The sequence below is a fragment of the Vicugna pacos genome, chromosome 2 (assembly GCF_048564905.1).
Source record: "Vicugna pacos chromosome 2, VicPac4, whole genome shotgun sequence".
NCBI lineage: Eukaryota > Metazoa > Chordata > Mammalia > Artiodactyla > Camelidae > Vicugna > Vicugna pacos.
The window spans coordinates 77822862-77848966 of record NC_132988.1 but is presented as its reverse complement, the minus strand read 5'-3'; the positions used below and the strand labels follow the sequence as shown (position 1 = coordinate 77848966).

Here is a 26105-nt window from a genome sequence, read left to right as displayed (position 1 = left end):
GCTCGGGAGTGACGTGAGGCCCCCGCCGGTCCACGCTCTCCGGAGCTCCATGCTGGGCGTGTGCGGCGCGGGCCTGGCGCGGTCCCTGTGGGCCGGGACGCGGGCATGGCAGTGGGGCTCGCGCGGCCGCTCTCTGGCCCTGGCGCGCGCGGCCGGCGGGCTCCGCGCGGGGGACTGGCGGCCCTCGGAGGGGCGCGGGCCGCGGGGGCCGCGCGGGCGTGGGCTGCGCCTGTCTGCCGCGGCGGTGGTGAGCTCGGCGCCCCGCCCTCTGCAGCCCTACCTGCGCCTCATGCGGTTGGACAAGCCCATAGGTGAGTGCGGACGCGCGCGGCGGTCCAGGGGGCCGCGGGCGGAATGGAGATGATGCCTGAAAGCCGGCGTTGGGCCGCCAGGCGCCCGGTACCCTCGAGACTCCCGGACCCGGCGGCCTCCGAAGTCGGCCGGCTTTCGCACTCTTCTGAATCCTTAGCGCCTGAATAGAGCAAAAAATTCTCTCATTCCACAGTCTTTGTTTAAGCAGTGAGTCTAACAGAAATTCCATCCTCGTGTCGCTACTTTTGCGCAGATTTACTGTATGGAAGCACTTCCACGTTTATTATGTTTCATCCTTCCTTTAATCCCGTAAGGCGCCCAGAGCAATAATTGAGACGATAAAGACGCTGAGGAAACTAAAGCTCTTTGGCAAAGCCAGACCTGGTGATGCTGAGTTTCCTACTCTTTGCCTGCACCATCCGTAACACAAACATTTAATTTATTTGAATGCAGCAGGTACAGCATTTATGGACTACGTATCAGCTCACGGTCTCTTCCTAACGGAGGGTTTCCCTGACCGTCCTATTTAAAGTATCACTTATCACTTCACTCTGTCTTTACTCCCAGCTTTTCTTCTTAGCACGCACCACTAGCCAACCTTGTGACTTTATTTGTTGATAGACTTCTCCTGTGCAGTATAAGCTGCACTTATATGGGACTTTTATATCTAGTGTCTAGAACAGAGCCTGGCGGTAGTGGTTGAATAAATTAATTCCTACAACATCGCCTAGCCTTGGGGATAGAAAGAGCTATGGAAACTCCCTACTTCCAAAAAACTCCCCGTCTAGTTCGGAAAGACAGTATTGGGTGAGCTGAGAAAGTACAGGATCAAATATAAGTGATACGGATATGTAGGTAGAGCAGGAAAAAGAAATTATTGTGACTCTTCATTGCTGGAAAAAGTCAAGAAGAAAGTGTACCTCAAAGGACAGGTAGATTTTGCAGAGGAAAGAAGAGCTCTTGACTGGTGGAGGAAATATTTTGCAAAGACCTAGGGGTGGAGTGTTGGAACACTAAGGATATAAGCTGGTCTGGAACCCCAGGTGGGCATAGAAAATAGTGGGAGTCAAGGCTGGATAAGAGCTGGGCAATTTAAAGTATTACCTATCACCTCACTCTGACTCTTTCCCCCCACTTTTCTTCTTAGCACTGAGGGATGGACACTGGGGAGGGAGAGGGAGGAGGCTGAATTCCAGGTAATCTGGATGATGACATTTACCATTGCAGTGAATGAAAGTACATTCAAATGCCTGGATATATTCCGTCCACTTTTGTCCAGCCAAGACCCCAAAGTAGGCCTGGTTTTGGTATTCTAGGTTTATGCACTACCAGTTTGAGATTAGAGCACAAAGAATTTATAACAGTCAACAATTAAAGTATAAAAGCCAATTAAATGATAGGCGCAGTCCTGCCATCATGACCCCTTGCATTTTGGGGCCAGACAAGCCCAGTTTTCGTCTGAAGCCTGACTCTTACTCTGTTCTTGTGATCTTTGTCCCTGTAGTGTAGGCTGTGGGCATGTAAGAGCAGCAGCTGCTGTTAGTCCCAGTTCCGTGAATCTCTGGCTTCTCCCTTAGTGGCTAGACCACCCTACTGCATAGTAAGAGGCTATAAAGGGGTTATGTATGAGAAAGCTCTGGAGCCAGACCTCTTGGGTTTGAAATCTCCACTCTGCCCACTTGAGGGACATCTGGTAAGTTACCTTACCTCTCTGGGGCCTTCACTTCTCATCTGTAAAACAAAGACTTAAGAGAACTGACTTTATAAGGTTGTCATGAGGATTCATTAATATACATTAAGTCTTTAAAACAATGTCTGACGTAGTAAATGCTTGCGGATGTTAGCCATTACTTGAAAAGTAGGAATTGGAGAAGATTGGGTCAATAGTTATTATGCAGGTTAAGAAGATAGCAGCTGGCCTGCTTTGGTTCTAAATGAGGTAACTGCAGGATTTTTCAGACAGCCTATTAATAGTACTGTTAGAATTCATTCAGCAAACATTTTTTGAGTCCCTACTATATGCCAGGAACAATAAATTGACAGTAGTAAAAGTCCAGGTTTGATATTTCTTTATTTAAATTCTTTTGTGGGGTAATTTTTTGTTTGTTGTTTTATTTTGTTGAAGTTTGGTCTCTTTATTTTCAGAAACCAAAGTGGGTTTTGTTGTTTTTCAGAATGAATACAACTTCCTACAACCATGACACAAACCATGTTATTTCAGGAAGTTTCAGCAGGTGGCACTCTTTCCACTAAAAATGGTGGTGTAATTTTTGTTTTACTGCATTTATGTCTGATTATGTTGTCTTAAAGATAATGTGTAATTAGTGAAAGAATCCTAGGCTCAATTTACACAGGCTCTTTGGTCTGCCTATCACCGCTGAGAAGGCTGCTTATTTTAATCTCTCAGAGAGTTTTTTCCTTTTTCTGTACTAAATATTTATTTCTGAAATTTATTTGTATCCTTACCATCTCTGCATCTTTCTTCACAGAAGAGAACAGAATGAAAGTGTCATAGGGAAGACAGAAAAAAATGTCTCTGAGAATCAGAAGGGCAGAAGAATAATAAGGACGTAAGCATCTGTAAAGATTTAGGTCTCCAGGGTGATAGCACTGGCCTTAGGATATAGACTGGAACCAGGCTGCTTGGGTTTAATTGCAGCTGTGCCGCTTTTTGCATGTGTGGCCTTAGGCAAATTATTTTCTCTTTGCTTCAGTTTTCTGCATTTGTTAAATGGGTATAAATAAAAGTCACGCCTATCTCATAGGTTTGTTGTGAGAACCAGAAGTGTTGTATGACAGCCCCTGGCACACAGTAAGCACTATGAATTTGTTATTGTCATTATTGTTTTCATTATTGCCATCATCACGAATATTGTCTTATAACAACTCTGAGAGACAGATGTTCTTTCCCCTCACATGTAGATGAGGAAGACTGAGCCTTAAAGTTTAATATACTTTAGCATCTAGTGTCACTTACTAGGGGCAGACATTGAACCTTCACTACAGGTGTCATCTGTAGGGGTGCCCTACAGAGTCTTAGATCTGTGAATATGTTATCTATAATACAGACTTACGGCCAGGGAAACTTTGTCCCTGACACAGAATGCTATAGGTGATTACACATCTTTCTCTCTAGAATTCTTTTTTAAATGACACCTTCAGTTCTAGTTGCACCTGGAAAATAATGTCTGTGAAGTGGTGTTCTTTCTTTTTTTATCAGGGCAGAATCAGCTAGATACTCCTCTGTCCCTCTGAGCCATACTGGTAGGTCCAGGGAAAAGGAAATGATTAAATACATTATGTTTTACTTAACCTCTGTGCATCTGTTTTCTCATCTGTAAAATAAAAATAATAATAATGCGTACTTTACAAATAGGGTGTTTTTGAGTATTAAATGAGTTTGTACTCATAAAGCATTTGGAACACTGCCTGACATTTCATGAACATTTAGAAATGTTAGTTATTGTTGTCCAGGACAACCTGAATTCAGGTCTAGACTAGTCATTTCTCATTTTTAGTCTCTCCTTGCCTTTTCAGCAGTGTGAGGCTAAGCCCCTTCTGGAAGAGCCTCCCTGGGTTTTCCCTGCTCCCTCCCCAGTTAACTTGAGTGGCACCGTTTTATGCCTTTATAGGATCCTGCACTTGCCCTGTTGTTGAATTGATCTGTTTCATTGTTATTTTTTGTTTAACTGTGTTTCTTCCTTTTGATTTATAAGTTGTGTGAAGACAGAAAACAGCTCTCTTCTTAGTCACCGTTGTATTTCCAGTGCCTGCCACAGCTCTGGCACAAAATACACATTTTATAAATATATGCAAGTGAATAAAGCTTAAATTTAATGAAGCTTAAATACGATTATTAAGACTTTGTCATTTGACCATTTTGCACAGGCTCTGATGTTTCTTTAGCCACATATCCTATTTCCTTTTGGGGGAGGAAGAAGTTATCCTATACCCTTCTCAGTTCTGACTGGCCTAAGAATTAAATTGACATCCGATTACTAACAGAAAATCAGACAACAATTTAGTAGCATATATGTATGGGAGAGACCCAGGAAGACTGAGTAACTCACCAAAATACCCTCACCTTAAATACCATCCTCAGCTAAAGGCACAGGAGGATGTTGCGGGGAGTGGTTTCAGACTTCAGAGGGGAGGGAGGTAATTCACATTGAGCTAGAAAAACAAAGTTTTGATAAACAGTAATCTGTGGTCTCTAGGCCCCACCAAATTTCCCCACCACACCTCGCCCTTATTTTTTGCAAATATCTGGTGATAGCTCTACTTCAGTAACAAAAATTAAGTGTTTTAATTTTTTTCTTTCCAGGAAGTTGAAAGAGGTATTTATTGGAGCACCAGTTGCAAAATGTAAGGAAAGTAGACTTAAGAGTCCACAGAATGTTAGTAAGTGCTGCCCATGGACTATATATTTAAGCCATCTTTTTGCTGCTTAGGAAATAAAAGCCAAAATGTTGAGTTATTTTGATATGAGGACCTTTATCTGAATTCTTTTAGGCAGTTAAGGAAGGAGGTACAGGAAAACTTCTTGAATCTTCTGTTTCTTAAAAATAATCAGCCTCAAGTTATCCTCATGCCAAAGGGACACACTCTGGGGTGACAAATTTTACTCCTCTACACTCATATTGCTAAATGGGAAAGGAAGAATTTACCTAACACGCACAATATCCAAACATTTGTTGAAAGACTTTCTTTTGAAAATAGGGTATCTGCTAAAGTTCATGTATGAAGTCTCCTATCTCTACAATCTATTTGGTTTTAGCTTAATTTCATCTAGTTTATAGGCTAAGTACCAGGAACTAATCCCATTTGTGCGTGTAGTAGCAAAATATTAAAAAAACAGTAGGTTAATAACCTCCCTCCCCCAAGACCATTTTATCATATTGTATTAACAACAATAAAGGTTTTATTTGCTTTTTTGGACAGGTAATAATACATGCATAGGATACGAAATTCAGAAGGTGCAAGGGTGTAGACTGAAAACTAGATTTCCCACTCCTGTCTCCTACGCAACCAGCTTTCCTCCCCAAAGGCAACTCTTAATCAGTTTCTAATGTATCCTTCCTGACATGGTCTACGAACATATATTCAAAAATACGTATCTGTTTTATATGTGTGCGTGTGCGTGTGTATATACACAGATACATAAATATTTTAAAAATTTTCAACTTGTGCTCCATAAGAGTTGGGCCATTTGCAAATTCATCAGAAATACATGAGAGTATCTAACTCCCTAGGATGTGTTGTCAGACTTTGGTTTTGCCAATCTGATAGGCGAAAAATGTTGTATCAATGTAATTTTAATGTATATTTCTCAAAGTGGAGTATATTTTCATTGATATGAGTCATTTATATTTTCTACTATGTTTTTTGTCCATTTTTCAATTAGGCTATTGACCTCTTTTCAGTTTCTAGGAACCTTGCATAGTAGAGACAATAGTCTTTTGTTCTATGAATTGCTAGTTTATTTTCCCAATTTTGTCATGTGTTTTTGATTAGGTATTCCTTACTTCATTGGGATGCAGTGTTCAAACAAATGAAGGCAGTTAACTAACTTGAATTTATACCCTTTTTGTCTTTTTATTTTTGTTTAGGAACCTGGCTGCTGTATCTGCCATGTACCTGGAGCATTGGCTTGGCAGCTGAACCAGGTGGTTTTCCAGATTGGTACATGTTATCCCTCTTTGGCACTGGAGCTGTTCTGATGCGTGGAGCAGGCTGTACTATTAATGACATGTGGGACCAGGACTACGATAAAAAGGTAGATTCATCCTGGAAAGGAACAGAGAGGCTCCTCTCAATTCTGCAGATTAAGATGGTGGCATCATGTTTGAATGCCACATAAAGCAACAGGGTCATTTAGTGTCCTCACTGAAATCCAGCATAAGAAGTGCCAGTATTGGTTGAATAGCTGGTTTGCCAAGTGCAGTGTGCTTCCTTTCTCAACACAAAAGCGACCATCGGGGCAAGGTATGTACTTCATTTTCACAAAATGAATTAGAATTTGGGAGGCCAGAGTAAGGAAGTTAGGAGTGAAGGTAAAAATTCCATCCTCAACCTTTGGGTGTCTGAAAGAACTGTCATCTCTTCCTTTGATATGTTGGAGCCATAACAGTTCATATGTTCAGTTAAATCTTAATTTAAATGAACTGAGGCAGCCCTGTTAGCAGTTGCTCTAATTATTTCTTTAAAACAGCTAATTTTATTATTTTCTTCTCCTTAGAAAAATAATTCATTGTTTATTCCAAAAAATTCAGACAGTATAGAAATAGAAAGGATAGAAAGTAACAAGTTCTCCTTATCACCTCCCCCTCATCCCCAGAGGAAACTTCAGATACAGTATGACACGTTGTATTCCTCTGGATTATTTTCTATGCATGTTCTAATGCATGTGTGTATATTCTTTGTTCTTCAACAGACCGTTATTTTCTCAAGGGAAATGTCCATCTTGTTTGCCTTTTGTTACAGCAGTCATAGTATAACAAGTACAGGGTCATTAAATGCTTGAGTAAATTCTCAAGTAAACTTTCAGTTTATAGGAAACCTGGGTGAATTATGTAAATAATCATATAACACTTACATAAAGTGAATAATCTACCCTAGTTTGTCTTTCATATGTCTGAATTTCCTTAAGCAAAGCACACCTATAATGATTTTTAGTGTGTAGAACAGTATCACACCAATATATTTTTTAGTTCAAAAAACATTTGTTGAATACCTGCTGTGTATGAGACAGTGCAGGTATTGCATGGATGAAAGACAACACTGCTAACCTCACAATTTAGTAGCTATCATGAGAATGGTACCCACAAGGGAGTTTACTGAAGACCACCTACCTTAGCCCAAGGGAGGAGGTCTAAGGGAACTTTTGGCAGGGTTGGGGTGGGGCGTGACCTTTGAACTCTGTCAGAATCAGATGGCAAGAGAAAGCTGGGCTGGAGGGTGAAGGTGACTCCAGGCAGAGGGAACAGCAGATACAGAGGCATGACTGTGAGGTCAAGAATATTACACTTGACAACTGCAGCTTGGAGTTTGTGTGTGGCTGAAGATAGGATGGTGGCAGGAACTGCATGGTAAAGGCAACTCTGTCCCACTGACCCAGTTGGGCTGTCTGACCATGCCAGGAGGTGCATACTTTCTTGATTTGGGGATTCACACATCCTGGTCAGTTTTCATTCTGCATAACCATATGAATGAGGCTTCCGCCATATATCACTTCAGAATAATTATTGAACACATTTAGAGTAGCCTAATGTCAAAATCCTGGTTGTGAAATTGTACTGTAAAGTTTCACAAGATGTTACCCTTCGGGAAACTAGATAAAGGGTTCATCAGATCTCTGTATTTCTAGAAGTACAGAGATCTAAAAAGAATTTCCTGTGAATCTATAATTATCTCAAAACAAAAAATTTGACTAAAAAAGAACATACTCAAACCAACTTTTTCTACTTTTTAAATTAACAAAATATGACCATTTTAGTTTTCTCTTAAGTGATTTTTTTTCTCCTTAGATAGAAAGGAATAGATATCTTACATCTCCCCCATTTTTCTCTGATTAGAAGAATCCAGAGTCTGTGCTGACGTACAACAAAGCATTTAAATGAGTGTTTTTTATAGCTATTGCGGTGGTTTTTCTAACATGAATTTTAAAATGTTAAGTGCATCTCTTTCAAAGGATGGGTTAAAAAACTTGATCAAATTGTAATGTTTACATTACAGTTTCTTAAAGGCTGTATTTCATTAAGGATATATTTATAGCTCAGGGTTTTGCTTAATAGATGACTAAACTGCTAATACATTAAATGATAAGTGAATTGCTATTAGGGTACATGGGTTAAAAGTGTTTTGTTGATGTTGTATATAATCTGCTAGCCATGTGATAAACATTAGGTTGAATAATCATTGAAATAATCTCAGCACACAGGTGTTACTTGGTTTTGTAAGCTGTTTCATAAAAACCACATCAAATATGTTTCTTGGTCATCGTGTTAATTCATTTTTAGTCGTTTGATGGAGTGCTTGTTTATCCTCAGCTTTCAAGGTTAGCTAGGTAATTAGCATTGCAGGGAAGGAGCAGTGTAATCTTGTGGTTAGTACTGTGGTTGGTGGGACTGACTCACTGTGCTACTGTAGTATCTGTCACCTTGGAAAGTTATTGAGCCTCTCTGCCTCAGGTTCCTAAAACTTAGAAATGGCCAGAACTTATGAGTGGCTAAAAGACAGTTGTTCCAAGGAGTCAATGGTGCGACGCATATATAGCTCTTAGAGTAGCAGCACGCTGGAAACACTCAGATACTGGCAGGAGTAGTCATCATATCCTAAAACAAATAGAAGAGCATAGATGTTACTTCCACTTGAAACTACAGGGACCAAATCAAGGATAAGAGATCCAGTTCTGGTGCTCTGATCAAGATGAGTCATTACAGTTTTTGACAAACTATTTTATTGCACAGCGAAGCATGCTATGAATTGGGTCAGCAAACTTTTTCTGTAAAGGACCAGATAGTAAATATTTTAGGCTTTGTGGGCCATACCATCTTCGGTGCACTACAGCTACTGCACTCTGTGGCAGTGTGAAAGCAGCCACATACACCAGGTAAGCAAATGGGTGTGCCTTGGTTTCAGTAAAATTTTATTTCTGGACACTGGAATTTGAATTTCTTATTTTCATGTGGCGCAATACATTATTCTTTTTAAAATTTATTTTCAACCATCTAAAAAAGTAAAACCCATTCTTTGCTCATGGGCTGTATAAAAACAGGCAGTAGGCTGGATGTGGCTCGCAGGCCATAGTTAACCCTTGGTATAAATCATACAAAAATATGTGATAATAGTTAACATTTAGTGCATACTTACATGCTTCAGACACTGTAGTCACTCTTTGAAGTAGGTGCTGTTACTATCTCTCCCCCTCTGTTTTCCTTTTAATAGACAAGTAACCTAAGCCCGAGGGAGGTTGTGTAATTTGCCAAAATTCACACAACCAGTAAATGATAGACTCAGATTCAGACACTGGGCTCTCTGGTCCCACATCCTGAGTTCTTATCTTCCAGCAATGTTGAAAATTTTGGTTGTGCTCTTTATTTGTGGTTGAGTTTAGAATAATCACGTTTCATGATCTCTTGGAAGGAAAAGAACAATTGATATGTATTATTTATTCATGTAATTGCTCTGTCTATTCATATGCTCACAATGAGTTTGCCCTTTATATTTGGGGGCAGTTAATACAAGATCACAGCCCCATTCCTACATAGACTGGCAAAAGCACTCCCACTTGCAAACCCAGATAATCTGTCTGCCTTCCTTCTTTACATCTGATTTCTGATTGCAGTGTTTCCCATACTCAAAACATTCACCTGGTGTTAGCCTTATCTGACATGCTCTGCAGTTTTCTCTTTGCTGAGAATTCTCATTATTATTGTCTCTCTCTTGTCTATGGAAATAGAACATACACCTGCTAAGCTGGGTGGTTAAATAGCTAGATAAGGAAGTTGCTTTGTCTGGTTTGTTCGAAGGTGGGGATGAGAGAAGGAAAGAAAGCGGAATGAGTGGTGGGAATTTTTAGTTCTTTTCAAAGCTATTACAAATATGAAGTTCTGATTCCTGGCAGTACTTCCGATGTTCACCTTTAATTCATAATTCATAATTCATATTTAATTCAATATTTAATTCATATTTCACTAATATGAATTAGTGCCTACCCTGAGCCATCTCTTGAGTAAATGTTTAAATAAATGATTGAGCTATCATCTGAGGCTAAGGTATCTGGTTTTTGTTTATTTGTTTGTTTTAATGGAAGTACTGGGTATAGAACCCAGGACCTCGTGCATGCTAAGTGTGCACTCTACCACTGAGCTATACCCACCCCGCTAAGGTGTCTGTTTCTATGTGTTAAGGTTACAAGAACAGCAAGTCGCCCAATAGCTGCTGGAGACATTTCAACTTTTCAGTCCTTTGTTTTTCTTGGAGGACAGCTGACCTTGGCACTGGGTGTTCTTCTGTGTCTGAATTACTACAGGTATAGTAAATGTGTTTTTCATGATCATGTATAAAATCTTTCCTTTGAAATAAAAGATTTAGGTATAAAATAAAATTGAAATATCTGTATCACAAAGCTGTCTATTCCCTATCAAGCATCTGTAAGTTAGCAACATAAATAAGTCGCCATGTGTTTGTAAAGTCAAGAATGCTTCAGCCAAAGGAATGAATAGATGAGCATTTTTATTCTGCACCACCTCCAGTACTTGTGTCAAGGATTCGAGGCACTTGCCTAGGTTTTCTAGGTGCATGCGTGGGAGTGTGTGTCTATGCCTATATATACAGTTACACACATAGTTATAAATAATTATTTATTTATCCTGACAGATCTCTGAAGAGGGGAGAGACAGAAGAAATTACACTCACTTTGCAAAAAGAGGAACAGGGTCTTTCCCAGAGTCATGTTCCTAATCAGTGACAGAATAAAAGAGTGGTAGGACTCCTTCCTGTATCTCTTAAACAGATGGCTGCTTACATAGTGCTTCAGTAAGACAAAAAAGAGGAGTTGTTCAGCAGATAACAGTACTTTATATAGAGACAACTTAATGACTTACCTTGCACTGATAGCGTCTGTCAGGTGAAAACACTTTGAAAGGTCATTCCTGGAGGGGTAGTGTTAGGTGAGCTGTGATGTCCCTAAGAATATCTGATGTTGTCATCCTTTCGTCGGTGCTTTGTGACCTGATCCTCTTGTAGAAGAAGAAACACCCTGTCTTGTATGTAGGGAGGGGTATCTGGACTCTGATTCTCTATTAGGCCATCTCAGTTTATTAGCTGTCTTAATGTTTGAAAAAAAAATTTATAGAAGCAATAGCATATGGTGGGTAATATGTTGGACTCGGAGCCAGACTGTCTTAGGTTTGCATCCTGGCCCCACTACTGACTGCTGTATGACAGTCGACAAATTACTTTACCTCTTTATGCTTTAGTTTCCTCATCTGCAAAAAGACCAGTAGGATAAAACTACCTACACATTAGGGTTGTGATAAAGATTATGAGTTCACACACTAGAGCTGTTAGAACAGTCTTAATACGTGAAAGCGGTATATATGTTAGCTATTGTTATTTTGTTTGGCTGTTTGTAACATTTAAAATATTTTCTAATCATCCTTTATCCTAATTAAAGTCCAAGAATCAAAGTCTAGGAAGAGCATTTTACATGAGAAATATAATTTAAGATAAGTCATTTCCTAATTAGTGTTACTGTTGTTGTCTTATTTAGCAGTTTCTAAGAGATGGTGATATTAATCTTTTTAATGTTTTTCCTTGATATTTTAGTATAGCTCTTGGAGCAGCATCCCTGCTTCTTGTCATCACCTACCCGCTAATGAAAAGGATTACGTACTGGCCTCAATTAGCCTTGGGTGAGCTTGAAATAACTATTAATTATATCCTTTGATAACCCCAAACTAAATTTTTATTTATAATATTGTACGTATGTATGTGTGTGTGTGATGTGGCAAAATATTGTATGTATGTATGTGTGTGTGTGATGTGGCAAAGATAAAAAGTCAGTCATGAAATTTTCCAAACCAATAATCGATTTTCATATTTCAAAGGAGATCAGATAGCCAGCTAAGAAATCCTGCATATTTACTAAGATGATCATTATTATAATTTTCCAAAATGCTTTTTTAAAAATCTAGGTATGTCATGGAGAAAAAAATTAGCTCCTTGATCCTATCCCTCTCTTTATGTAGTTGATCTAAATTCCCTGAAGACTCTGGGGACTGGAGTAGAAAATGCTCTGAGGCAGGAGAACAAGAGTTAAAGTCTGTGTTAGCTTAGGTGGCTCCCTTCCTGTGGAGTCTTTGTTAGACCTCCCAGGAAGAAGTTAGCCAGTCTCTCCTGGGCTCCCCTAGCACTCTGGTGTGGCCCTGAGTCATTTCAACAGCAGTGATTCAACAAGAAGATATTTCGAGCCTGCCCTCTCTCCCCATTGTAAATGCCTAAAAGGTAAATCATTCTTTACGTGTGAATGGCACAGTATCGAACATAGCACTTGGCACATTGTAGGTACTGAATAAGTATTTGTTGGTAGAAAGAGGAAGTTAGGTAGGTAAGTCAAAATCTGTTGCAGAAATATCTACTCCTAGACTTCTCTGTTCTATTCCTAGAATAGTCTAGAATATTCCTAGAAGTATTCTAGTTCTTTGAACTATTTTTTCAGTAAATAAAAGTACCAAAAGACACTTTAAGAAATTGATGGGAGCCTGACTCGTGAGAAAGTGGTAAAATATTTATCTTTTTCTGAGATCTCCTCATTTAATGTTGTGCTTCTTTTCATTATTTAAAAAAAAAATAGGACATGATATTCTCAACTGACTTGAGAACCTTTTGGTTAAGGGAGGATAAGCATTTCCTGTCTATAAGATTATGTTAAGAAAGATGGTAAACAGGTTATTGCAGTACAGTGTAGTGACATGCGTGAGTGCTGTGGCACCACAGAGAAGCACTTCATCAGCTGGGGAGGTGGGGTTCTGAGTGGAATAGGTAGGAGGAGAAAAAGGATTTCTGAGAAAAGACATTTGGGACTCATTGAGTTTGAGGTACCTAAGAGACTTGTAGGTGGAGATGTCTAGCAGGCAGTTCAGTGTCTAGTCTGAAGCTCATGGAAGTGATCAAGCTTACACACAGAGATTTAGGGGTTGTCAACATGTAGTTGTTTGTTTGTAACTCAGTCCTCAGAGAGGATGGACTTGTAGAACAAGTGTTCCTGTCTGTACTCTTGTTTCTGTAACTTTAAGGGGAAGCAGAGGGATAAGAGAAAGAACACAGGAGTTTGACTGGGGTAGGTCTAGGTTCAGACCCCAGCATCTACTGTCTGTTGTCTGTGCCGCGCATCCTACTAGGTAGAATAAATGTTGTTCTCATGAAATCACCTATTTGTCAGGGGATAGTATTCTTTCTGTTAGCTATATTATTTTAATTGTTAACTAACCTCTCTGGTTCTGTGTCCTTTTTCTTTTTCTTTTTCTTTTTCTTTTTCTTTTTCTTTTTCTTTTTCTTTTTCTTTTTTCTTTTTCTTTTTCTTTTTTCTTTTTTCTTTTTTTGGTAAAATCTAGCTAATAACTACCACAGAGGCTTGAGAAACTTTAGGGAAGAAACATGAGAAAATAGCCTACACAGAGCCGAACACATAGACGTACCCAATACATGCTGATGCCCTCTCCTTCCCTTTGGAATTCTCAAGTATATTGAGACTTTTCCTCTCTTTCTGTTTCACTAACTGTAGGGTTGACTTTTAATTGGGGAGCATTACTTGGATGGTCTGCTGTCAAGGGCTCCTGTGATCCATCTGTTTGCCTGCCTCTGTATTTTTCTGGAATTATGTGGACTCTAATATATGATACTATCTATGCCCATCAGGTAAAAAAATATCCTTTTTCCTAACTTTGGTTTAATTGTTATTTTTTAAGAACTTTAAAGTGAGAACCAAATTAAGGAAAAGTTTTTTCTTTAGACTTTTTTTTTAATTGAGAAAGACAGTGGTTTGTTACATTATATAAGTTTCATGTGTACATTATATTTTGACTTCTGTATACACTACAGCGTACTCACAAACAAAAATTTAGCTTCCACTCACAATACAGTTCACCCTCCTTACCCATTTCATCCTCCCCCCACCCCCCCCTTCCATCTGGTAACCACTATTTGCTGTATCTATGTGTTTATTTTGTTTGTTTGTTTGTTTATTCATATTCCCATATAAATGAAATTGTACGGTATCTGTGTTTTTCTGTCTGACTTATTTTACTTAGCATAATACCCTCAAGGTCTATGTTGTTGCAAATGGCAAGATTTTATCTTTTTTTAATGGCTGACTAGTATTTCATTGTACTTACATACTACATCTTTATCCACTTACCTGTCAGTGGGTACTTCCATATCTTGGCTATTGTAAATAATGCCATGATGACTATTGGGTACATGTATCTTTTTGAATTAGTGTTTATGTTTTCTTCAGATAAATACCCAGAAGTGGAATAGCTGAATCATATGATAGTTCTATTAATTTTTTGAGGAATCTCTATACTGTTTTCCATTGTGGCTGCACCAATTTATATTCTCTTTTCTCTATATCCTTGTCAACACTTGTTATTTGTTGTCTTTTTGATAATAGCCATTCTGACAGGTGGGAGGTGATATCTCATTGTGGTTTTGATTTGCATTTCCATAGTAATTAGAGATGCTGAACATCTTTTCATGAGTCTGTTAGCCATATTTGTCTTCTTTAGAAAATTTCTTTAGACAAATGGCTATTCAGATCCTTTGCCCGTTTTTCAGTTGGGTTACTTGTTGTTTTTTGTTGTTGAGTTTCTTATATATTTTGGATGTTAACCCTTTACCAGATATGTGATTTGCAAATATTTTCTCCCATTTGATAGATCATCCTTTCATTTTGTTGATGATTTCCTTTGCTATGCAGAAAGAAGCTTTTTAGTTTGATATAGTCCTGTTTGTTTATTTCTGCTTTGTTTCCCTTGCCTGAGGAGACATATCTAGAAAGATATTGCTAAAACTGACCTCAAGGAGCATACTGCATATGTTTTCTTCTAGGAGTTTTATGGTTTCAGGTCTTACATTTGGTCTTTAATCCATTTTGAGTTAATTTTTGTGTATGGTGTAAGGTAGTGGTCTAGTTTCATTCTTTAGCACATGGCTGTCCAGTTTTCCCAACACCATTTGTTGAAGAGACTGTCACCCATTGTATGTTCTTTGCTCCTTTGTTGTAAATTAATTGTCCATTTATGTGTGGGTTTATTTCTGGGCTCTCAGCTCTGTTCCAATGATCTGTGTGTTTATTTTTCTGCCAATACCATGCCATTTAATTATTATAGCTTTGTAGTATAATTTGAAAACAGGAAATTTGATACTTTCAGCTTTGTTTTTTTTTTTTTTTTTCCTCAGGATTACTTTGGCTATTTAGGGTCTTTTGTGGCTCCATACAAATTTTAGGATTTTTTGTTTCATTTCTGTGAAAAATGTTGGTATTTTGATAGAAATTGCATTGAATCTATAGACTGCTTTTGGTAATATGGACATTTTAACAGTGTTAATTCTTCAAATTCTTGAACTAGAATAACACTCCATTTCTTTATGTCTTCATTTTCATTCAAATGTCTCATAGTTTTCAGAGTACAGGTCTTTCACATCCTTGGTTAAATTTATTCCTAGGTAATTTATTCTTTTCTGTTGCAATTGTAAATGGGATTGTTTTTAAATTTCTCTTTCTGCTAGCTCATTATTAGTGTACAGAAATGCAACAGATTTGGGTATATTGATTTTGTACCCTACAGCTTTATTATATGTGTTTATAATTTCTAATAGTTTTTTTGGTGGAATCTTTAGGGCTTTCTATGTATAAAACTATGTTATCTGCAAATAGTGAGAGTTTTATTTCTGCATTCCAATTTGAGTACCTTTTGCTTATTTTTCTTGCCTAATTACTCTGACTAGGAATTCCAATACTGTGTTGAATAAAAGTGGCAAGAGTGGGCATCCATGTCTTGTTTCTGATCTTAGAAGGACAGCTTTCAATTTTTCACTATTGAGTATGTTTGCTATGGGTTTGTCATACATAGCCTTTATAATATTGAGGTACATTTCATTTTTACCCACTTTATTGAGAGTTTTTATCAAAAATGGTTGTCAAAATTTGTTAGGTGCTTTTTCTGCATTTATCGAGATGATCATGATTTTTATCCGTCATTTTATTAATATGGTATATCACATTGATTTGTGGATATTGAACCATCCTTGCATCCCTGGAATAAATCCCACTTGATCATGGTGTATGATTCTTTTAGCGTATTGTTATTTTCAGTTTGCTAAATTTTGTTGAGAATTTTTGCATCTATGTTCATCAGAGATATTGAACTGTAATTTTCCTGTTTTGTATTGTCTTTGTCTGGTTTTGGTATCTGGGTGATTTTGGCCTTGTAAAATAAGTTAGGAAGTGTTCTCTCCTCTTCAGTTTTTTAGAAGAGTTTGAGAAGAATAGGTATTAAATCTTCTTTGAATGTGTGGTAAGAATTCACTTGTGAAGCTGTCTGGTCCTGGATTTTTGTTCTAAGGGAGGTTTTTGATTAGTGATTCAATCTCCTTACTAGTGACCAGTCTATTCAGATTTTATGTTTCTTCATGATTCATTCTGGGAAGGTTGTATGATTGTAAGAATTTATCCATTTCTTCTAGGTTGTCCACTTCATTGACATATAGCTGTTCGTAGTTTTCTCTTATAATTTTCTGTATTTCTGTGGCATCCATTGTGATTTCTCCACTTCATCTCTGATTTTATCTATCTGAGCCTTCTCTTTTTTTAAGTGATTGTAGCTAAAAGTTTGTCAGTCTTGTTTATCTTTTCATTCATGTTTCACTGATTTTCTGTTGTATTTTGTTCTGTTTAGTCTTTTATTTCTACTTTATATTTTTATTATTTCTTTCTTTCTTCTGACTTTGGGCTTCATTTTTTCTTCTTTTTCTACTTCCTTTAGGTGTAAGATTAGATTACGTATTGAGATTTTTCTTGTTTCTTGAGGTAGGCCTGTATTGCCTTTGCTGCATCCTGTAGATTTTGTTATATCATATTTTCATTTGTCTTCAGGTATTTTTTTGATTTCTCCTTTGATTTCTTTTTTGACCCAATATGTTCTTTAGCCTCTACATATTAAATATGTGATTTTCTCAGCTTTCTTTTTGTAGCTGATTTCTGGTTTCATGCCACTGTGTTTAGAAATACTGCTTGATGTGATTTCAGCCTTCATAAATTTATTGAAACTTGTTTTGTATCCCAGCATATGATCTATCCTTGAGAATGTTCCATATGTACTTGAGAATGTGTATTCTGCTGCATCTGAATAAGTCTATTAAGTCCATCTGATCTGATGTTTCATTTAAGACCACTGTTCCCTTGTTGACTTTCTGTCTTAATCTATTAATTAATGTAAGTGAGGTGTTAAAGTCTCCTCCTATTATTTTGTTGCTGTGAATTTCTCCCTTTAGGTCTGTTAAATATTGCTTTAAATATTTTGGCCCCTAGGTAGGTTCATATATTAATGTTACGCCTTCTTGATGAATTGTCCCCTTTATCATTATATAATGTTCATCTTTGTCTCTTGCTACCTTTTTTAGCTTGAAGTCTATTTTGTGTAATAGGAGTATGGCTACACCTGCTTTCTTTTGGATGCCATTTGCTTGGAGTATCATCTTCCATTGTTTGATTTTGAGCCTATGTTTGTCTTTAGAACTGAATGAGTCTCCTGCAGATAGTGTATAATGGTTGTAGTTGTTTTTAAAACCATCCAGCCACTGTGTCTTTTGACTGGTGAATTCACTCCATTTAGCTTGATGATTGATAAATTATAACTTAGTACTGCCATTATATCTTTTGTTTTCTGGTTATTCTATATCTCTGTTGTTTCATGTTCCTTATGCTTCTGTCTGCCATTTTAGTTTGGTGATATTTCTGTGATGTTTTTCTCAATTTTCTCTTTTTTTATGTTTCATGTCTCTGCTCTAGATTTGTTTCGTGGTTTCCACAGGGTTTGTACAAAACATCTCATAGATAAAATAGTTCTTTTCTGCTGATAGTATGTTATCATTTGCCTGTACAGGTTCCATCCTCTTCCTCTTTTCCCCTTTTATCTTTTGTTGTTGTTGTTGTCTCAAAGTAGTCCTTTTTATATTTTAAGTTCATTATCAAATTGAAGTAGCTATGGTTATTTTTACTTTTTTCCCTTTAATCTTTATGCTATCATTAAATGTTTAAAACCTCTTCTGATACAGAGTTACTGTTTTCTGATTCTATTTATCACCTTAATCAAAGTTCGGTATATTTTTGCCTTTTCATTTCAGGTAGAAGAGCTATTTCAACATTTCTTGTTAGGCAGATCTAATGGTGATGTACTCCCTTAGCTTTTGTTTGTCTGGGAAAGCCTTTATTTCTCCTTCATATCTAAAGGGTACTTTACTGGATAGAATATTCTTACCTGACAGGATTTATCTTTCAATATTTTGAGAATGTCTTTCCACTCTCTCCTGGCCTGTAGTTTCTGCTGAGAAATCTGCTAATAGCTTAATGGGGTTCCTTTTTAGGTTACCATCCTTTTTCCCTGACCACCTCTCAAATTCTTTCTTTTCCATTGACTTTTGACAGTTTTAATATAATGTATCTCATTGAAAGCCTTTTTGTGTTGGGGTAATTAGATGTTTTCCTAGCTTCATGGGCTTGTATATCCAGTTCCTTCCCCAGCTTTGGGAAGTTCTCAGATATTATTTCTTTAAATAAACTCTGTTCCTATCTCTCTCTCTTAACCTTCCAGGATACCCATTATCCTAATGTTGCCTTTTCTAATGGAGTTCTAATGAATAATTCTTGCAGAGTTTGTTCATTTTTAAAGATCTTAGTTCTCTCTCCTCTTCTACCTGAACCATTTCTAAATTTCTGTCTTTAAGCTTGCTGATTTTCTCTTTTGTACAATCTGCTCTATTTCCAGTGCTTTCTGATACATTCTTCATCTTATTTATTGAGTTCTTCAGCTCCAGAATTTCTGTTTGGTTCTTTTTTAAAGATTTCATCGCTGTGGTAAAGTGTTCCTTCTGTTCATTACTTTTATTCCTGAGCTCACTGAACTGCCTTTCTGAGTTCTTGTAGCTTATTGAATTTCTTCATGATGGCTATTTTGAACCGTCTGTCAGTTCGATGGCAGTGTTTTACTTATTTTAAATTTGGTTTCTGGATTGTTGTTACATTCTTTTTGTGATACTGTGTTACCACGGTTGACGAGTTGTTCCCCTGCCAGCTCATTTGAAGTAGTAAACATCTTTCTTCTTTAGGTAAAGCTTTGTTTACTTTGATTCTAACAGTTCAGTGGGTTGGTAATTGGAGGTCCATCTTCTGGTTTTTAGTAGGTGGTGCTATAGCACTATTTCGGTTTCTCTTACTTGAGCTGTCATTGGCCACATTTGAGAATCGACACTTTGCACCCTCTGCCACCTCTGCCAGGGTGATGCTTTTGTTGTTACTGCTAGTGCCTTGTTGCTACTGGTGTCACAGCTGCTGCTGGCATCACCACTGGGGGCACTGGGATGGTGGGTGCCTCTGCTGTGTTGGGTCAGCTGGGTTGTGGGCACCACCACAGCAGCAGGAGATGGGATAGTGGCCAGGGTCGCGGGCACTTGCCACTGCAGGCTGTGGGGGTAGAACTGGAGTCATGGGCACTGCCACAGCTGTAGGGCCTGGGTTGTGGACCCCACTGCTGCAGGCTGGGCAGATGAAACCAGATTTGTGGGTGCTGCTGTGGCTGGAGGGACTCAGGTTGCAGGCCCAGCCACTGCTGCTGCTGGGTTCTTGGGGGCTGCAGATTCAGCTGCTACAGCTGGGCAACCAAGATCACAGGCACCATCTCCACTGTTCCAGCTCCTCTGTGTGTTCCAGTCCACCAACCTTTAGATGTGCAGATGCATATCTCTTCAGCGCCCTGATGTGGTAGGCGGACACCTTTGCTGAGTTACAGATGTTTTAGTAGTTGTAGACTGAAAGGGAGAGAAACAAAGGGAGCATCTCCTGCCACCATGATGCTGATGTCACCTCCTTGAAGATACTCTTTTTCTGAAAAAAAAAAAATCTTTCACAATTCCATGGCAACAACAGAATATTTTTGAAAACTATTCTCACTGACAGTTTTGTGATCCACATGATTAAGGACACAGTTTGTATCCTCAAGGTGCTTGTAGTTTGAAAGGAAAAACATATACTAACCCCCCACTCACTATTATTATTTGGATTTGGGACCCCAGAAGATTGCCTATCAGGTAACTGTCTCTCTGCCTGTAGTTAGGTACAGTGTTCAGCGTGAAGCCTCTGATATCATGTGACCATGATTACAGCAGTATATGGAAATGCTCACAAATAAAATTGCCAGAAGAGACTAGCCAGCCAGATCTGAGTGTATTATCAAGCCTAGCTCTCCTTAAGCAGAAAGAATTTGATGGTAGAGAAAAAGGAATAAATTGAGCTAGAAGTGAAATGTGAGTGGATGTGGTTAGGAGTGCAAGTGAGCATTTTTCTCCATCTGTGATTTTTAGCAAGACTGAAACTACAATGTACAGGAAACTATTGAGATTTGAGAACTCTGAAGTAAAGAGGAGCTACACGAAGAATTAGAGTTGAGTTTGACTTCTAATTTAGTAAAAGAACAGTTAAAAGTCATAGGGGTATAAGTACAATGATACATAGAAATAGACCTGGAAGATAATTTTAGCAGTAACATTTAACTTTGATTTGGCCTGCACATTCGTTATTGATCAACTGTGTTTCTGAGTTACTGTCATTTTCCACAACTTACAGTATATCTGCATGTTTTTTTAAAGATAGTTTCTTCTGGATTTAAGCAGTAGTAATGGTTGCACAACCTTGTAAATATACTGAAACCACTGAATCACATGCTTCAAAATGATGAGTTTTATGATATGTGAATTAAATCTCAGTAAAACCCAGTCTCTTATTACTTTCTGATGTCAGGACAAGAGAGATGATGCTCTGATTGGGCTTAAGTCCACAGCCCTGCGGTTTCGTGAGGACACCAAGCAGTGGCTCAGTGGCTTCAGTGTGGCCATGCTGGGGGCTCTGAGCCTGGTGGGAGTGAATAGCAATCAGACTGCACCCTACTACGCCGCTCTGGCTGCTGTAGGAGTCCATCTGGCTCACCAGGTTTGATCTTTTTCTTATCTTTCCCTCATTTTTCCTTGGCATAAGTTATAAAAATTATTTAAACAAAATGCCCTCTGTCTTTACCAAACAAATTATTTCCTAAAACAACTACCTAGCTTGTACTGCTTTGAACCACCTCCTCCCTGCCCCAGTTTGTCATATTAAAAAGTTAGCTGTATTATTTTAGAAAATAATATAAACCTAAACCTAGAATTTTTTCCTTCTGATTTTCCTGGAATTATTTCTAATGCATGTCTAAAAAAAAATTTGAACAGTGTCTTAAGGTTGCATGTTGAGTTGAATTACTCTGAAAGCAAACTGACTGACACAATTGTATTTTTTAAATGTGGGCTTCTGTTGACGGTTAGCAAACTAATCATTCAGATGTTTGGGTCCCAGTGGCATACAGACCAAGGCCAAATAAGACATAAAATGCTAACATGTCAGAGTTCTGGCTACACAGTAGGAAACTGTCAGAATATTCACCCAGCACCCCAGCTCCCACATGGTTATATTGCAGATCTACATTATTGACTTTTGTAAAATGAATGAACTAAATCGAATTTTAATTAAATAGATTGCTTGTAAACGGACTGTATTTTTGTATATATATTATATATATATATAAGTTAGTGTTATTTTATTTGAATAAAATTGAAAAGATGTTAGTCAGCCTGTATTTAGGTGATCATTGCAAGTTACTTATCAGTGTGAGCAAGTCTTATATAACATGGTATAAATGAAACTAAAATCTGATGTTCATAAACTAATCCACATGCTGTATCACTTTCATTGTTTTCCTCATTAGGAAAGTTAAAAGATATGAATTAGTGATTCTCCAGATCTCACCATTTGCCTCATTAGTATTTCTCAGCATCCCTTTTTGGTCATAACTCAACTCCATGGGAGCTGTCATCATCAGTTGATTGTCTGGTCAGGATAATGAATCTTTAGCAATATTTAAGCATCTGGATTTTAGCAGAGGAAGGCAAAAATCATGAGGATAATCACAAATATAAGAAAATAGTTTGGAACCCATCTTATATTGTAAATTACATTTGTGGCCCTCTGTCCAGTCATTGACGCAATGCTTTAAGACAGACATAGCCTTCTAGTATTTGAAGAGAAGGAAGTCATGATGATTTTCAGTACGCAGTCCCCATAATAAACAATAGTTGGAAATAAGGGGTGCTGATGTTTAAGCCTAGGGAAGAGTGAAACAGGAACATAAGAGTTTCTCGGTGTATTTGTGGGTGTATTTTCTCGGTGTATTTTGTGGAGAAAAAGGAGTATGTTTGTTCTGGGTTGCTAGCTGCAGATCTAGGTTTTTAGATCCATTTCTCTGTGTGGAGATGGAAGAGAGATTTTCACACGTCCATGAGGGTATTTGCAGGTATCATAAATCACCTGGGGGGAGGGGTCACTATAGGCATTTGGTGGGTGAGGGCCAGGTATGTTAAACATCTCTTGGCTCACTGGACAGCCCTGCACAACAGAGACTTGTCCTGCCCAGATGTAACTTGTTCTCCTGTTGAGAAGCATTGCTCTGAAGGACAAAGGCAGAACTGGAGGGTAAGAATTGTAGGAAGCAGATTTTGGATCAGTCAGTATAAGGGAGAGTTTTCTAAATAGAATTAGAAATGCATTTGCTGCCTGTCAGTGTTCATGCTGCCTGTCAGTGTTTGTGCAGCCCTCAAGTGCAAGTTTTTGTGACACAGCTTAGATGATAACCATTGAGAAATATGGTGGGATTTTTCTACATTAGGAAACAGCCTGGGGGTACATCAAGGGCTTCTCATTGCTTAAAACTCTGTAATAGCTTCCCACTAAAATCTGGGACAAGACAAGGATGCCCACTATCACCACTCCTATTCAACGTAGTCCTGGAAGTCCTAGCCACAGCAATCGGGCAAGAGAAAGAAATAAAAGGGATCCAAATTGGAAAAGAAGAGGTTAAAGTGTCATTATATGGTGATGACATGTTACTATATTTAGAAAACCCTAAAAGGTCCACACAAAAGCTACTAGAGCTGATTGACGAATTCAGCAAGGTAGCAGATTACAAAATCAACGTACAAAAATCAGTTGCATTTCTTTACACTAACGATAAATCAACAGAAAAAGAAAGTAAAGAAACAATCCCCTTTAAAATAGCACCCAAAGTAATAAAATATCTGGGAATAAATCTAACCAAGGAGGTGAAAGAATTATACACAGAAAACTGTAAACCATTGATGAAGGAAATTAAAGAAGACTTTAAAAAATGGAAAGATATTCCATGCTCTTGGATTAGAAGAATCAATATTGTTACAATGATCACACTGCCCAAGGCAATCTACAGATTTAATGCAATCCCTATCCAATTACCCAGGACATATTTCACAGAACTAGAACAAAGCATAATAAAATTTATATGGAACCATCAAAGACCTAGAATTGCTAAAGCATTACTGAAGAGAAAGAAAGAGGCTGGAGGAATAACTCTCCCAGACTTCAGACAATACTATAGAGCTACAGTCATCAAGACAGCATGGTATTGGTACCAAAACAGACATATAGACCAATGGAACAGAATAGAGAGCCCAGAAATGAACCCACAAACCTTTGGTCAACTCATCTTCGACAAAGGAGGCAAGAATATACAATGGAATAAAGACAGTCTCTTCAGCAAATGGTGTTGGGAAAACTGGACAGCAGCATGTAAAACAATGAAGCTAGAACACACCCTTACACCATATACAAAAATCAACTCAAAATGGATTAAAGACTTAAACATAAGACAAGATACAATAAACCTCCTAGAGGAAAACATAGGCAAAACATTATCTGACATACATTTCAAAAACTTTCTCCTAGAAGAAATAAAAGCAAGAATAAACAAATGGGACCTAATGAAACTTACAAGCTTCTGCAGAGCAAAGGAAACCAGAAATAAAACAAGAAGAAAACCTACGGAATGGGAGAAAATTTTTGCAAGTGAAACCAACAAAGGCTTGATCTCCAAAATATATAAGCAGCTCATACGACTCAATAAGAAAAAAATAAACAACCCAATCCAAAAATGGGCAGAAGACCTAAACAAGCAATTCTCCAAGGAAGACATACAAATGATCAAAAAGCACATGAAAAAATGTTCAATATCACTAATTATCAGAGAAATGCAAATCAAAACTACAATGAGGTATCACCTCACACCAGTCAGAATGGCCGTCATTCAAAAATCCAAAAATGACAAATGCTGGAGAGGCTGTGGAGAAAGGGGAACCCTCCTACACTGCTGGTGGGAATGCAGTTTGGTGCAGCCACTGCGGAAAACAGTGTGGAGATTCCTCAAAAGACTAGGAATAGACTTACCATATGACCCAGGAATCCCACTCCTGGGCTTGTATCCAGAAGGAAATAAATCTACTTCAGGATGACACCTGCACCCCAATGTTCATAGCAGCACTATTTACAATAGCCAAAACATGGAAACAGCGTAAATGTCCATCAACAGGTGACTGGATAAAGAAAAAGTGGTATATTTATACAATGGAATACTACTCAGCCATAAAAACCGACAACATAACGCCATTTGCAGCAACATGGATGCTCCTAGAGAATGTCATTCTAAGTGAAGTAAGCCAGAAAGAGAAAGAAAAATACCATATGAGATCGCTCATATGTGGAATCTAAAAAACAAAAACAAACAAACAAACAAAAACAAAGCATAAATACAGGACAGAAATAGACTCATGGACAGAGAATACAGACTTGTGGTTACCAGGGGGGTAGAGGGTGGGAAGGGATAGACTGGGATTTCAAAATTGTAGCATAGATAAACAAGATTACACTGTATAGCACAGGGAAATATACACAAAATGTTATGATAAACCACAGAGAAAAAAATGTGACAATGAGTGTGTATATGTCCATGAATGACTGAAAAATTGTGCTGAACACTGGAATTTGACACAACATTGTAAAATGATTATAAATCAATAAAAAATGTTAAAAAAAAAACTCTGTAATAGTGTTATTTTCTTCATATTGACGTGTTTATTTGTGATGCCAAAAAGTCCACACTGAGTCCTAACACAGTATATGTTCTTCCCTTATAGATTTACACTCTGGACATCCACCGACCTGAGGATTGTTGGGAAAAATTCACCTCGAACCGAACAATAGGACTAATGCTCTTTTTAGGGATTGTCCTTGGGAATTTGTGGAAAGAAAAGGAGACAGATGAAACAAAGAAAAATATAGATAATAGAACAGAAAATTAGCAAATTAAGTTTATCCAGGGACTTTTGAAGCAGAGTTTTACAAAACACTCTCAGGTCCTGTTATCACATAATTAGATTTGAATGAGCAGTCTTATGTTAAAGAATTACAAACTAGAAGGTAAGACTTGGAGCATACTTGCCTAGATTTTAGGTTTGTACTAGTCACATTCTTCCCCTGTCACAGAAACTGGGGACTCTTTAGGACTTGAGATGACCTGGAGTACTTAAGTTAATGCATTCTTCTCATCATAATTCTCATCTGCAGTTTTGGGAATTATATGAGTTTTGGCACTTTACAAAAAACCTGGTGCATGTCTCATCTAAATGAATGTCTCTATAGGAAAATAGACTCTTTTTAGGGGAAAATAAAAGAAGGTTGGGGTTTATTGTTCTTTATTGTGACTTTTACTTACTGCCAAAAGCTGTAATTCAGAAAACCATTCTGTATTTTATATTTCAGGAGAATTTAAATAAATAAATGAGGATTTTTACCTACTGTCCCCAGACGTACTGCCGTCATTCCCAGCCCTGACATTGATTTGAGAGGCCTCTGTGTGCAGCCATAGGGACTCGATGAGCAGGCAGTCACCAGAGACTGTTTTAATTTGCTTGTTTATTTCTTTTATCTCATCTGGTTGTAATTTATAGGGTGGCGGCATGTTGGTTAGGCATACTAACTTTCTTCCCTTGCCCCCTTCAGAATATTCTCAGTATTTCTTAAGACCTCTCTCCTTATAGAGGTCATTCCTCTGCTCAGAGCC

General features: G+C 38.0%; 1 protein-coding gene across 1 annotated transcript; it reads left to right on the top strand.

The window, feature by feature from the left end:
* The first annotated feature begins 10 nt into the window (after positions 1-10).
* Positions 11-25840, top strand: COQ2 (coenzyme Q2, polyprenyltransferase). The gene is made up of 7 exons (XM_072942423.1): positions 11-311; positions 5922-6088; positions 10224-10345; positions 11644-11729; positions 13601-13734; positions 20891-21079; positions 25180-25840. Exons 1-7 carry the CDS (start codon positions 50-52, stop codon positions 25342-25344), a joined length of 1125 nt encoding a protein of 374 aa, XP_072798524.1. The 5' UTR covers positions 11-49; the 3' UTR covers positions 25345-25840.
* Positions 25841-26105: the final 265 nt, after the last annotated feature.

Coding starts and splice junctions, on each gene's coding strand:
- COQ2 (XM_072942423.1), top strand. CDS start 50: ATGCTGGGCGTGTGCGGCGCGGGCCTGGCGCGGTCCCTGTGGGCCGGG. Junction 312..5,921: donor GCGGTTGGACAAGCCCATAG/GTGAGTGCGGAC, acceptor ATTTTTGTTTAG/GAACCTGGCTGCTGTATCTG. Junction 21,080..25,179: donor GAGTCCATCTGGCTCACCAG/GTTTGATCTTTT, acceptor CTTCCCTTATAG/ATTTACACTCTGGACATCCA.